Source organism: Ictalurus furcatus, chromosome 14 (assembly GCF_023375685.1).
Source record: "Ictalurus furcatus strain D&B chromosome 14, Billie_1.0, whole genome shotgun sequence".
Taxonomy (NCBI): domain Eukaryota; kingdom Metazoa; phylum Chordata; class Actinopteri; order Siluriformes; family Ictaluridae; genus Ictalurus; species Ictalurus furcatus.
In genome coordinates, this window is record NC_071268.1 from 18,541,743 (window position 1) to 18,557,072 (window position 15,330).

The 15,330-nt window shown below is 41.6% G+C and overlaps 1 protein-coding gene across 6 annotated transcripts in view; it reads right to left on the minus strand.

Annotated features, from left to right (window-relative positions):
* Positions 1-15,330, minus strand: part of scaper (S-phase cyclin A-associated protein in the ER) — a 95,623-nt gene that overhangs the window by 29,392 nt on the left and 50,901 nt on the right. For all 6 annotated transcript variants that reach the window (XR_008387772.1, XM_053642446.1, XM_053642445.1 and 3 more), the window contains 3 exons: positions 9,840-9,905; positions 8,980-9,106; positions 1,988-2,103 (listed from right to left, as the gene is read on the minus strand). Coding sequence is in view for 5 of the 6 variants with exons in the window: in XM_053642446.1 (XP_053498421.1) it covers positions 1,988-2,103; positions 8,980-9,106; positions 9,840-9,905 (309 nt within the window). In the remaining variant the exon portion in view is untranslated. The remainder of the gene's footprint in view (positions 1-1,987; positions 2,104-8,979; positions 9,107-9,839; positions 9,906-15,330) is intronic.

Below are 15,330 nucleotides of genomic sequence, written 5' to 3' on the forward strand. Positions count from 1 at the left end.
GAACAATGGCGATAGTTTAATTTTTCTAACAGTTTAAAGGGCAAAAATCTCCTATATGAGCCCTTCTACAGAACTGCTGTCCAAACGTGTGCCGCACTTTCATGTCACTAGTGAAACAGTGTATGTTTTAGTCCATTGGCTGAGACTTCACTACATGTTTCGGTTGTATCTAGTACGGTAGTGACAATTTTAGATACTTTTGAGCGTAGCTCAACGATGCTAATCAGCACATGGTTAGCTAGCACAGTTCTGAACAGTTGTACACACAAAAACAAAATTGTATGGAACAACACCCAAAAAAGTTTGTTTATTACACAAATAAAAGGGGTTTGGTAGTGACATTCCTTAAAGTTACACACAGATTTTCAGACTTTTGAACACATTTACCTCAAAATGATGGGACCTATCTACTCACCATGTAGCTATGAGAGAGAGGGACACAATATTTCCTGATCAAAAATGTAGGGGTGTGGTTAAAATCAGTCTCAGCCAATGGACGGTTTCGGTAGTGACATGAAATTGCGGGGCACGTATATGTGTGTGTGTGTATATATATATATATATATATATATATATATATATATATATATATATATATATATATATATATATATATATATATATATATAAAAAAATTTCAATATCTATTAGAAATAATTCCTATTTATCTTCAGTGAATACTCATGGTTCGTCAGGAGGGGTAGACTTTTCAACAAGCCAAAACTGGGAAGTGATTCAGCCATGATAGGAAGTGAAGATGAGGACATTCTTTAATCCTTACAAAAGAGCCACTTCAGTGTGTGATTGCAACAGACCAGTACGAATGACAGACGTGCCTCAAAGATCTGGGCCTCCTTCCGAGCTAGTTAAGTGGATATCTCAAAACAACAAGAGAACGGCGGAAGTGTTTGAACGGCCGGGCCAGCACACACACGAACTGGTGCGCAAACAGAGACACACACACATAGGTTAATCAAGCCCAAACCAGACCTACCCTCCTCCAAAACTTCACTCCAGTTCAGTTCATAAAAATCTATTACAATCCTAAACTTCCTCTCAAATTTTCTACAATGAATGACTGATTAAGAAAGAGCGAGAGAGTGTGAGAGATTGAGAGGGAAAGAAAAAAAAAAATCAATAAACACTAGATGGCCTGTAAAAGCATTATAAATATAAGTAACATTCCTCCATTAGGGGATATTTGGAAGAAAAAAAAAAGCAAATGCTAATGATGGAGAGAGAAGCCATTCTAGTCCATTAAGGGCTCTCTCTAGTGGAAAAAGCTCTCTCTGTGAGGTTATCTAGTGGCCAACCCCGCAAACTCCATTGCCACTATTCAAACCACACTTCCATTTCGCTGTGACGCACTCAATAAATGTGTCCTTTGTATGGCAGCAAGCAAAGGAGAAATGGATGACTTAAATGCAGCCCTTTTTATTTCTAAACAGAGAGCATCCTTATTCATTACGCATTTGTAACTATTTATTGCAATGAAGGGGTTCTGGATAACGAGGAACTGTCTGAACAGCTGAGATGGAGTTGTTCTGGGAGCCTGGATTATGATCACCAATCATGGGCAGAGAGAAGAGAGCTTCTCCAGTTAATTATGTAATCATAATGAATTATTAATTATGAAAAAGTTATTCTCCATGTAGTGTATGAAATCTGTTAGGAGCACAAGAATGTTTTCACCTAATAAAATATGATTGTGGAATTTACCTTCCACATGATAGATAATTTACCTTCGACAAGATAATAGAGTTTAATTAAACTTTTAATTAAGCTTACGACAGTTTTGACTGGTAGTAAAGCTTAATGACAAATATAAAGCTTTAGGAAAGAAAAAAAAAAGAGGCTGAAACAGAAAAACATTTAAAAACGTGTCTGAAAAGGCAGTGTGTGTGTGTGTGTGAGTGAGAGAGAGAGAGAGAGAGAGAGAGAGAGAGAGAGAGAGAGAGAGAGAGACTTTGCAAGAGCTGGTACTCACTTAAGTGGAATGCGTGGGACGGCTGTGGGAGTGGAGGCAGCCGTGACTACCTGCAGAATCTGTTCCAGTGCAGACAGACCCCCTCCCACCTGAAACGCTACCTGATCTGCATTATTCTGAAGAAGAGAAGAGAAAGAGAAGGGGAAAGAGAGAAAGAGAGAGAGAGAGTCAGTCATGAACACGCATGCAGAGGAGAACGGGGCGAGGTATCACATTGCTCTCGCTGTGTAAGGATCCCGTCTTTCTCTCCCAACCTCCTTCTTTCCAAACGGGACTGAGTGACAACTGAAAAAAAAGTGATCCCCAAAGAATTCCTGCTAAATCTCAAAAGTGCGCAACCCTTTTACCCCCCCCCCCCAACCCCAACCCTGACGCAGGACAACAAATACACAGACCTGCACACAAAGCAAGGGTGGTCTAGCCTGACAAACAAGAGCTTAGGGAATATAAGGGCATGGATTGCTGGGAAAAATAAAAACATTACTTACACAATATCATGTTAAGAGTAGAGAACATGCACAAAGCAGACTTGTTTCAAATGCAGCATTTGTTCGTTGCTTACCGTAGATAAAAGTGATAAAACTTTTAAAAGGAGGTCAACCAAACTGTGCCTGAAACTCATATGGTGTGGCTGAGTGTCCATGTCTAAAAGAGGACATAAACCAGTCATTCAACTGACATGCTTCTCAAATCAAACTGTTTACAGACTTGACATTTTTACTTGCATCATAAAATTCCTTCAAGTTCAAAGTGGGAACCCTTTAAGTGAGTCATGTGATGTAAGACAAAGATCCACAGATCTCTTGGGCTTTAGCTGACGAAGGAAAGAAGCATCTCAGAGGCTGGCAGTGGCTCCAGACCACAAACGTCCCAAAGTCTCCTCAATCCAATAATAAATTACTAAACTTGTTCTGCGAGAGAAAAAAGCATTTATATCGCGTATTCTGACTTGGCTGTAAAACTTGGTGTTCACAGTAAAGAAGAGTAAATATAGTAAAAACATGAAGCTCCAAATATATATCTAAAAATAAGAAAGAAAAAATAATTTAAGACAGAGAGAAGATACACAGTCACTCGAGCTTTCAGAGTGAAGAGAACTTGAGTGCAAGATGAGAAGATCGCTTCCACTTCTTAATGAGGTCAGAGTTTCCTATGCTGTGTGACAGCACTCAAAGTCAGGCACTTCAGGCTGTTTTTGTTCAGGGGATGGTTAACCTGCCAACAAGCCTGAACATATTGAGCGTTGAACAGTGGAAGCGCTTTGCAAAATTACACATAAGCTCTTCTCCTGTCAATCATGGGTAGCGCCAAAGAATAATTCCTGAAGATTTGGTGGCAAAAGAAGGCTGAACCCTGGCAGGGTTAAGAGATTGGAACAAGCACATTGTCAGGTACACCAAAGGCAGCGCATGCCGAACAGCAAAAGGTGATTAAGAGGAGCTCAGCGTCGACTCCATCACCTTCCAAGAGACACTGCTTGTCTTCCTCTCAATTCCTCATCAACAGAGCCGAGAGCGGTGAGGGAGGCTTAAGCAGCCTTAGGCTTAGGCTCACACATCAGCACAGGATCTTTTGGCTGGAGGCGAGGGAAGATCAGGCCTGTCCTGGTGGCCCATTTAAGAAAAGTTTTGGGGAGACATGGGGTTAGACAGGGCCTGTATGTTCCTGGTATCCACCTGAGAAGCTCAGATCAGAGGAAGTCATCTCACCCCACCTACAGCCGGCTTACTGACAGATACCAGCATGCAGCCCATTGCATGTAATATGGAGGAACTCTGGTACAAGCAAAACATAAAAGTACTTGGGGTAAAGAGGAAATAGGTGTGTAAAATGTTTCTAAAAGGATACATAATCCCAGCTCTAACATTCAATTTCACTTCACATTTACAAGATGATTACATGCTGACTGCTCTTGAGAAACAGATTATTACTATAACGCAATGAAGCTAACAGATCTGAGCTTAGTTACATCACACCACTGCACCTGCGCCAAAAGTATACTGTTCACTTTCCTGGAGATGGTTGACAAATGTCACTTTTATATGCTGCTAAAAGGATTCCCTTTTAATATTTTCAGTCATACCATCTGCATTTAACAACCTGTTTTTGTTCCGTCTGACCACGCCACATTAGCAAAACAACCAAAATGTGTGTTTGTGTGTGGTGAGTGTGCTAGAGATTTTTTCTGACAAACCTGATGTTTCCTTTCAAATAAAAAGTAACGCCTTTTTAAATGCATCATACTACCTCAAAAGCCCACGTGCGTAAACGCATTTTTCAAGTAGTTCAATTCGAGAACTTGATAATCTTGATATACATGCAGGATTATTTGTTTTAGCTCTGTTGGCATTAAGAAATGCGACAAAGCCGCCCCACATTGAGCTGATGAGTGATGTCCAAATCCACTGCTGATTTCAGATTCTAGTCTTCACTCACCCATCACTGGCAGACACTCCAACAACAGAATAATAGGATGAGAGGCTCCGTTTCTCAAACAGAGACCTCAGACAAAAGACCTGAAGACAGATGAGAGGGCAAAAAGAGAATGGGGGGAGTGGAAGGAAGGGTACAAGCCTGAATTATACTGCTTGAAAACCTTATCCAATTATTATCCTGGGTGTCCACTTTAGCCCAGGCTAATCAGAGGCCCAGACAGCTGCTCTATGCTTTGGTCAGGACAGAGGTGCTGGGGTGGGGTAAGCACTAGGCTAAATGGCAGGATGGGCTGGACATCACTTTAATTAGTATCCAACTTCCAAAACGTTGCAACAACAGATGGACAACAACTGTCTGAGGACTCGTTGATGGAGAGGTCCACCAAGGATGCGTACTAGGCCCATCCGATTTTGGTCAAGCACTCCAATAACGTAAACTTCATTTTGCAGTTCTGGCTTGTAATGAACAAGAGCGCAAGCATAAAGAGGCAATGTTTTGGGATCAAACAGAGATACGAAAAAACACGCAAGGAGAATAAACAAAATCCTTAAGAGGTCCAAGTTAAAATCTGAGAGAAAGGGAAAGAGCTGAAAACCACAACAAGAGATCTGTAGCATTTTAATGTTTACATGGCTTAATGGAATGGAGCTAAGTATATAGTAAAGGATGATTTGTGACGGTTCATTTCGAATGAGAAACAGTTTGGAGTTTGGTTTATGTAAAAGAAAGGACCACCATTCATTAGTGACAAGTGAGGCACAAAATTGAAGGAACCACAGGAACCACAGGATGGTGTTTTTCAAGTAAAGAAAATCTCAGGCAGTTGTAAGGTTTGTATTTTCCTGTTAGATTCAGGCTGAACATTTAACCACACTAGGTATAAATCCTTGGGACAAAATAGCAAACAAAATACTGCAGGGGGGGCGCATTTCCATGATCTATTTCTACAGTTAAACTGATAATTTAACTTTCAGTGAACACTTAATCAATTAATATGTAATATGGGGAATACTAAACTTTCATATTTGTTAACCAATATATCCTTTAAAACATGGCATCCAATTGCATTTGGTTATGGGTTTTCTGGTATTTACTCTAACCTACACCTGAGGGGAAAATGGGAATTCCATAGACACTTACACATGCAATGCCAAGCCAAGTGGAACAAAAGAATTAGTCCAGGAATTAGAGTTGGAAAATTACCTAACTGATGGCGCAGAGTGAATGTCATAACCATGTCCAGTGTCTTTCTTTAGAGGTAATCCCCCTGTGGCTTTGCCTGTCATTCAGACTGAATTCAGAGAGAGAGAGGGCTTCTACACACTCACAGCTCACCTACCGGACTTCTCATTAGGGCTCGAAGTATCTCATGCAAAAAAGGGAAAATAGGTAGGAGTAATGATATAACGTGATGACAGCTCCATACACACACACACACACACACACACACACACACACACACACACACGTTCCGTTGTGAGCAAACCTCTCATTGACCATTATTAATTCAGCTATTCAATGGTTTGCCTATATCTAAATCTAACCTCAGTAGCCAAAAGAATTCCTGTCACACACATATCTAAAGTGATGTTTCCCATTTTTGGTTCTTTGGTTCCCTTGTGTTGCACATAATAATGTTTGCCAGCTTCCACACATGGTGCAAACTGGATGCTGTACCAGAATTAAAAACACCTGCATATTAGGTTTAAGATATATATTTAAAAAAAAAAAAAAAAAAAAAAAAAAAATACGAATCGGAAAACTCTGATTGAAAGGATTTGCCACCTAGTGGACTTTAGAGAGTTTCGCCCAAGTCGTCTCACGTAACAGTACTAACCATGTCAAAATCTATCAGCAACACACTTTCCTTTCAAAGCCACTTAACACTATATTGATGTGAAAGCTGTAACATGTCCACACCCTCAAAGTCCATCAAGGTTCTGTGAATCAGCCAACTTAAATCTGACCCTTTCTAATATGAGGTCATCTATCGTGGGATTTATGGACAAGGAACAAGCTCCCGCAGTACCCTTCTCTCTATTCAGGGGCCTCTTGATCAGGTACAGCAAGCAACCAGTTGGCCACCAAGGGAAGCCAGGCCCTGACAGCTGGCAAATGAAAATGTAAATAGTGGCAGCCCGCTGCCTCCACCATGGTACTGATAGTCCCCGAAGTGTCATAAACGTAGTCCGGCTCTCCTGACCCTTTATTTGAAAGCAGTGACAAACATGTGCCGGCACTCAGGGTAAATACATGAGGTCATTCAACCAAGGTAAGCAGCTGTAAGGTAAAGCTGAAGAATAGAAGACTGTCCAGACCCTTCTGTAAAACAACAAGCAAAAAAAAAAAATTTAACCCTCTTGGATCAGTCATTTACTAGCAAGTCAAAATGAAACCTGGTTTGACACAAAAAAAACCATTAGTAGCCTCAGAGGGAGAGGCGGGCAGGGGTCGGAGCCCACGGTTAAAGCTGAAGCAGTGCTGCTGGGGAGGAAAGAGGAGAAGAGTGGGAGCAGTGTCGGGTGTTGTTCAAGGAATTAGCTGAGAAAGTGAAGACTGAATCAGATACGGTGACTGTGAAAAAACAAATCTGTAGGTGAGTCTGTGACACGAGAGATGCTTGTTAGGTCAAATAATCTAAACGCTCCTGACTAAAAGTGAGCAGGCGGAGCAGCTTGTGGGCAGACGCCTCATAGTGAAGGAGACAGATATTTATTTGACTTTGTCCAGGGATTAGAGGAGGAAGTGCCTAAGCAGCCTGGTTCACACACAACCCCAGTGACGCCACTTTGGGTACGGCTCGGCTGAAGGAATCGGCGCGGTTTGACGGACAGCTCAAATGAAGTCCAGATACAAAACTGAGAGACTCCTATCCCCACAAGAGCCCAAGGAAAAGCTTGGAGAACTGACATTTCCACAAGCACTTCACTATTCCTGCTGACTTAGAAAAACAGCAACAGAGGGATCTTCAAAGGCAGGTCTCAGTGGAAAACTCTAGAACCAGTCGGTATGAGAGAGACCACAAGGCCTCTGGGATAGCATGAGAGAAAACACTTGAACGCAGGAGGGAATCTGCAGTCTTAAAACGCATCTAACAAAATAACACAGACAGTGATTTGGTTAGGGGAGGTCAAATAAAAAGTGTTTAATCTGATTAGATATGACTAATCTGGGCATAGTCTACAGAGTGGTGTCTGCACCTTACTACATTCAAATATGATGGTTAACATGCACGTCTTACATGGCATTAAAAGGCTCATTTCAACCACAATGCAAATGTGAAGGGAAACAATCAGCCTACAATCAGATTCATTTGATAATTGAACTCCTAAATACAATATTTTAATATAAAACACACATATACATGTTAAGAAATAAAAGTATCGCCAGTTGGTGCGTCTCCACCAGTACTCTGCTCTATACAAGACTCAGACTCCACTCTATCCTCCAATTAGCAATGCTTTACCAGATTGTTCCACCACTAGCCCTCTCCCTGGAGAAATCCCTTCAACCATTAACATCCAGCATCTCCTCCCTCCAGCCAGTGCAGTGACACCATCAACATCCAATCCTCCCGCCCACACAGACACCCAGGTCTTTTACAGCATGGCACTTGCTAGGATTGTTCATTTCTTTCCTTTGTGTATATAAATATATAGAAAAAAACCCAGATGTTTGCCATTTATCCAACCTAGTATTGATCAGCCAGTCATAAAAAGTGCAACAAATATTGGGCATTAGCTGACTAAAGGACAAGAAGTAATGCCTTTGCAAATACTGCACATTAATCCAACATGTGAACTGCTGAAAAATAAAATGCTGCAAAACAAACAATATTGTAAAGATCTGAACAGTTTTATTCTACTGAATACAGGTGTCTCACAGGAAAAAGACAAGATGGGGAACACTTCCAAGTGCCAGAGAACACATCTTTAAATGCTTTGTTGCATTTATTGTTTCCAATTATTTGGATTAAATTTTACGTCGACAAACCCGACGAGTTTTTGTGTAAAGCCGCAACGTGCACCGGCAGGCTTGAGAGGTCAGACGAACACCGGAAAGCATGTTTGGCTGCTTAACAAATGGGTAGCTGCTCGATTAATAACATCTGCTGCAATGAAAACATGCAACTAATCTGGCCCTCGTTACCAAATAACCAAGGGCAAAGAGTTGGGGAAGGAACGTGATACTCGGTGCAGACTGAGACAGGGAGGACTCCAGCCAAAGCTGTGTGGTTTAGGAGAGTCTGCACACAGAGCAGCCAGGAGGCTTATCTCCCGCTCAAATCCTTACGCACATGCAAACACACAATCTGAACACACTATAGGGCAGACTTCTAGGGCACTGTGGCAAACCAATCACAGAGACATCTGGAGACCTGCAATGCCAAAGAACTATGGACAGGTAAGAGTCAGAGCGGTATGATTGTGATGACCTGTTTAAAACTTACTACAAAGTCGAGGACAAAATAGGAGGAACCTATCGTAATAAATAAATAAAAGAAAACAATATTTCACATGTAATTGCATTTGCTAATTCCATTATACATATAGTACCTGTTTCTCCAGAATGCGGGAGATCTCCCCCAGGGTTCTGTCCAAGCCAGACACTTTGTTGTTGGCCCACTGGCCACTGTCCTGTCCCTGCAGCTGCTTTCCCAAGTCCTTCACCAGTCGCTGCAGTCTGCGTACACACACACACGCGTGCGCACACACACACACACACACACACACACACACACACACACACACACACACACACAGGAGTTCGTCGGTCAATTTCGACTGCCTCCATTATGGAGAACACAAACTGGAACTCGACTTGCGTGTGAATTGGATTAAAGTAAGGAAGACTTGCGCAGCATCGGCCACACTCTCACTTCCTGGTGACCACCATGATCCAGTGGCAAGACTGAGTCAAGACAACTGAAGAAGGCCCCCGGGCCTTCATACACCCATTCATACGCCAATCTGCCTACCATGCACGTCTCTGGACTGGGGGAAGAAACCGGAGTACCCGGAGGAAACCCCCGCAGCACCCCCGGGGAGAACATGCAAACACTGCACACACAGGGCCACGGTGGGAATCAAACCCCCGACCCTGGAGGTGTGAGGCGAACGTACTAACCACTAAGCCCCCCACACACGAACGACCATAGCCTCATAAATGCAAAATGGGAGAAGTAAAAATTAAAAAAAAAAAAAAAAAAAAAAATCTATCGTGCCTGGTCCACCACATTTATCATCCAAATTTACACAAACACTCTTGAATAATACAAGTCTTTGGGAGGTGTTAAGTGTGTGTAGGGTGTGAAGGGATTAAAAGACAACATTTCAGAGATAGGAGCAAGCCAAATACTTGTAGATACAGCTCAGGTGTGGGTGTACATTCACTATAACCAGAACTGGCAGCTTACTTGGCCTTGTAAGGAGAATCTGGAATCTGCATCTTCGCCTCTACGGATGTCTCATACTCCTTAGCCCTGAGAAGGAAGAAGACAAACAGTCCATCAGAGAGCCTGAGCGAGAGAGTGAGAGCGAGAGAGAGCGAGCGCGCTAGGGAGAGAGATCTCCTACACATGTCAGCCTGAGGACATGAGGAGATAAGAGGACAGCGAGAACAAAGAAAAGATCAGGAGGTCAATCTGTGTCTCATACTGTTTATTTAGTCTGTCAGCTGCTCTCTAAACTTCCATTAAAAAAAACCAAAAGTTTGCATACAAACAAGTAAAATGTTCACTTGGACAAAACCATTTAGAAGAACTTCATACACAAATCAAACTATGAGAAGACAAACAAATTCCATTTACAGATCAAGTTTAAATGCTAATGGTGCTTATAAATATCGCAGCAAATCTCCAGCTTAAGGGGTTTAGCCAACAACCACGTGAGCCACGGTGTGGTACACCAACAAGACAGATTCCTGTCCATGCTACATCTCACCGGTAAGACTGATCGATCAGCTCCTGACAAACCACCCGAGGGAGAGATGACCTGCGGCTGATAAACTCTGCCACTTTCCGGAAGACCGTACTGAAAGATGAATGTTCCCAGAAAACCAGGGCCATGTCTACAGTGCCCTCCACTAATTTTGGCACCCTTGGTAAATATGAGTAAATAAGGCTGTGAAAATTTTCTTTATTTTTTAACTTTTTGATCTTTTGTTAAAGAAATTCACAAAAATACTCTGCTCTCATGGATATCACACAATTGCAAACAAAACATAAGTTTATACAAAAAATCTATATCTTTGTTAAATATAGGTGTGTAACAATTATTGGCACCCTTTTAGTCAAAACTTTGTGCTACCTCCCTTTGCCAAGATAACATCTCTGAGTTTTCTCCTATAATGCCTGATGAGGTTGGAGAATACATGGCAAGGGATCTGAGACCATTCCTCCATACAGAACCTCTCCAGATCCTTCAAATTTCGAGGTCCATGCTGGTGGATTCTCCTTCAGTTCACCCCACAGGTTTTCTATGCATTTCAAGTCAGGGGACTGGAATGGCCATGGCAGGACCTTGACTTTGTAGTCAGTAAGCCATTTTTGGAATTTGGCCTGTGTGTTACCTCCTTTTTTATACCCCTGTGAAACAGGAAGTCATGGTCAAACAATTTCCTGTTCCTAGTCACCCAGGTGTACTAAAAAATGTAAAATATCAATGGGAATATACTTGAAATATATTTTTCTTATATGAATTCATAGGGGTGCCAATAATTGTTGCACACCTATATTTAACAAAGATTTTTTTTTGATAAACCTGTGTTTTGTTTGCAATTGTTTGATATCCATGAGAGCAGTGTATATATTTTTAAATTTCTTTAAGAAAAGATCAAAAGGTTAAGCACTAAAGACAATTCTTCACCGCCTTCTTTGCTCATATTTACCAAGGGTGCCAATATTAGTGGAGGGCACTGTATATTTAATATCAATATTTTAAAGACTGCTTTTCCAGACAAAGTCTAAGACTAGTGGCAGAGTAAAAAGCATTTCTGTTGGGGCTGCCAGTGTAATTCAATCCAAAAACAGCCCTCATCTGTCAGCCCATAAAGGTGCACATTTAAATACACATCAATAAAAGTTTAGTTCAAATGCTCAGAAGTGTACTGACACATTGTTGTTCTCAATATGCAATTTTCACTTTAATGTATGCCAAACATGAATTGAGCTTAGCGTGATTAATTAATGATAAGTTGAGTGTTTAATTACTGACCAGGGTAAGTGGGAAATTAAAAAAAAAAAAATCAAATCAAATGCCTTCAGCAGATGTTGGATTAAAAAAGCCTTATTTTTGATCTTTAAGAGGGGAATAAATCAGTCTGAACACTATAAACTTGAATTTGATAATACACCTCAAGGGGACAGGAATGCTGGGGAAAAGGCCACAGTGAACTACGTAGCATGTAATGACCCCCAGGCTTACGTCAACGTTAAATCTTTTCTTTAGACACTCATAAGAAAAAAAAAGTTCTTAAAAGAGGTATGTGAAGTTTAGAGTCTACACCAATGTTACATTAAAAAAAAAAAGTTCAGGTAGAAATGTCAGATGTTTAGATATTTAACACCTTTCTGGAGTTTAAAAACAGAGAGACAGAGATTTAGGTAAAGGCTACCTAAGTCACAGAGATTTAATCTAGACACTGGTTACACAGACCACCCTTGCTGTACATTGAGAAGTACAAAGCCCAATGCTACGGTGCATTATTTACCACAACCTCAGAGAGGCCGCATAAAGAATACAGCAGAGTATTGAGGGAAGGCTTGAACTATACCTGGCCCCTTCATCATCCTGCGAATTACAATATTCATCTCTGACAGCTTTATACCCGTGCAGGTTAAACGGGGAGCAATGGCCGGGCCATCAATCACTGGCGGCGGCAGGCCCTGTTAAATGGGCAAGGGAGTTATAAATATTAGTAATCAGAATTAAAGGGGGGTAGGGGAGCTACACGGCTACAATGCAGAACTAATAATCAATTCATCATGATCTGCCCCAAAATTCACCTCCACGCATGCTGCATAGAGATAGTGGGCCCCCCTAAACTGGGCCATAAAAATGTCCGTGCGTCCAGATGGATAAAAAAAAACAAATACACTGTATCCGTTTTAAAAGGTGCAACGAGAACTCGGGGGTTTGGCACTACCGGTTACATGGAGGATTTGGCCAGGTGCTGCTGCAATATTTTAATGCTGGGTTTGAGAGGCTTTCAATCATGGAACTTCACTGCTGACGGATAAGGAATTAAAACTGGAGCCGTGGAAAATGTACAAAAAGGAACAAACTGGGACCCATCTATAAATTCTACAAATGCACATAAGGACATGGACGTAATCTAGATGCCGGAGTCATAAAACGTAGGATCAGTTCAGGTGCAGCCTTCGTTATATATAAAACATGTCAGGGGGGAAAAGAAGGGAACTGTGTTTTTTTTGTTGTGCCTTTGTCGACTTCTGTATGTCCACATCACATGCTCGACGCCTCTTTCCCTGCCAGAGGAAATTTTTTGGTAAACTTAGTGAGAGTGCTATGCATTAAACAGGGGGTCCTTTGTATGCAGTTCTGTACACTGAGCACTCTGTTTCTAAACCGGGGGAAAAGACAACCTATACACTGGACCGAACATCACACACAAGAAAGAGAGACAATGGCATTACTTTCAGAAAGGTTCACAACATCCACATATTTACACGAGGAAGAAAACACAAGAAATTTATCTGTAAAATACACTTCTAAGGAAATAGTGCTGGACTCGTCCCCAGGTCAATCATAGTCAGGACTAAAAGAGCTTAACGATGACAGTAGAGGACAGGGCAACCTGGGAGGCCTGTCAAAAGCTCTCTTGCCTTTTCCAAACACCACCCTGTGCTCCTATAAAATGCCTCATTTCCACCCAGCGGTGGAGCCGCTAAACTTGCCATGCCGGGACCAAAGGCGGCAGTGATTTATGATTGTGAGTGCCTGTTCTCTCTCAGGCTTGGCGCTCCAGGGCTTAAGCAGCGAGTGACAGCGAGCAGAGGGGGCTCAGGCCCGTCACTTTCTCAGCTCCAGCCCTGCAGAGTGCCACTCACCAGTCCGAGCTGCTGAGATATTAATGAGCAAGCCCAGCCTGGCCCTGTTTAGAGAGCAGAACTCGCCCTCGGGCCTTCCCCCAGGAGCTTGTTAGGCGCCTTTAACTGGAAACTTGTCTGAATGAATTTATCTGAAGATAAAGTAACATGAATTTTGACAGTGACTAAAAATCATCATTTAACTCAAGGGCTAGTTAAAACCTGACATAGTACAAGGTGTCCCAAAAGTCTTCATACATACTGTAGGGGACCATGTTTGTCGGCACCACACCAGCTGTGCCTTCTCGGTTGGTCCACAAAACTTCGTCTTTTTGAATTATTGAATTAATAAGTTTCGTAACAGTGTCGTGTGACGTGCTTGCCATGTTTCCAGTTAAAGGCCATCACAACCTTGTGACCCCTTCCCGATCCAGCCATTTTATTTCAATACGTGCTTTTTGTGCATCCATAGAAATAATGCATAAATACTTGTATATAATATAAACTAATATATAAGTTTATATTATATAATAGTATTTAGGCTTTTTTTTTTTTTTTAAAAAGTAACGTTGACAAAGAGTAAAGTGAAGAAAGTCATTGTCAGTGACTCTGGGTATCTGCTAAAGCTAGAGGCATCGCATTACGTGTGTATGACGTCATGCGCCGTCGACTAGGAAGCAGCTTATACTTCCGGTTAGTAAAAAAACCGCTAGTGTTCCTTTTGAGACGATATTACCTTTCTAAACTTCACACACTAGAAGGCAGAGTACAGAGTGCATAGTGTAAGTGTGTAGTACATCATTTGGGACACACATTTAGTATTTACTCTCTGAAGCGTGTTTTTGGAACAGAAGTAATGTAATGAGTAAACGCACCCCGTGCCGAGCACAGACCAACAAACCCATAATGAGATTTGTTGACAACGATTTTCATAATCGATTATTATCGATTAGTTGTTGCAGCTCTAGTTTTAATTTGAGAAATATTAATACTAGGGATGCGTTGACATCGATACTGGTATCATGTATCGCTCTGTTCCCGTGCTCTTTGACTTCAACTGATTAAAAATGCTCCTTTACTAACATCTGATAGCACGTGATACTATGCGATGTAAGCAACTGCCACGCTAATGAACAGATGACACAAAAAGAAAACGATCTGGATGTTTTTCACAATGATCAAAGCAAAGCAGATTGCAAACTGTGCTCTGCGAAAATATCAAGAGGAGCAACAACAGCATCTTGCTAAAATACAAATAACCTGATAAAACGTATTATGATTTTGAAGTAGCATTTTGAACCGAGAGTGTGAGGTGCGCAGAGCAGCATCAGCAAGCATGGGCATTAAAAATGAGCACAAGGTGCCTTAAATTATCCACACGCAGATGTATTCACGGGTGTGGAGCTGTAAGGCGTACCGAGCACTGATACATGTGTGCTTCCTGTCACCAGGGTGTATACATTGCTTGTGAGTCAAGGTGCAAGTCACAGCATTCATACTTGCATTCATTTTCTCGCTCATAACTGCTCTACGACTCAATCGAGGTAAATGCCCTCGCTCTCCTTATTAAGATCCTGTTTAAATGTCATAACATGTTAAACATAAAACTTAGCAGGTAAGTTCATTGTTAGCAGTGAACAACAAACAGAGCCAAGTAAAAATGTTCTATGAGGCCCAGATTTGGCATCCAAGTAGGTTAATAATTACTCCATGGGGTATCATGGGGAATCAACAAATACCAAAACAACATGTACTCGAACTCAGCCTGAAAAAATGCCATTGATGAGTCTCCAGTTAAAACTATGCTACTTGCTGCAACCATGCATTTTCTAGTAGTCCATAAACTCGAAAGTAGTGT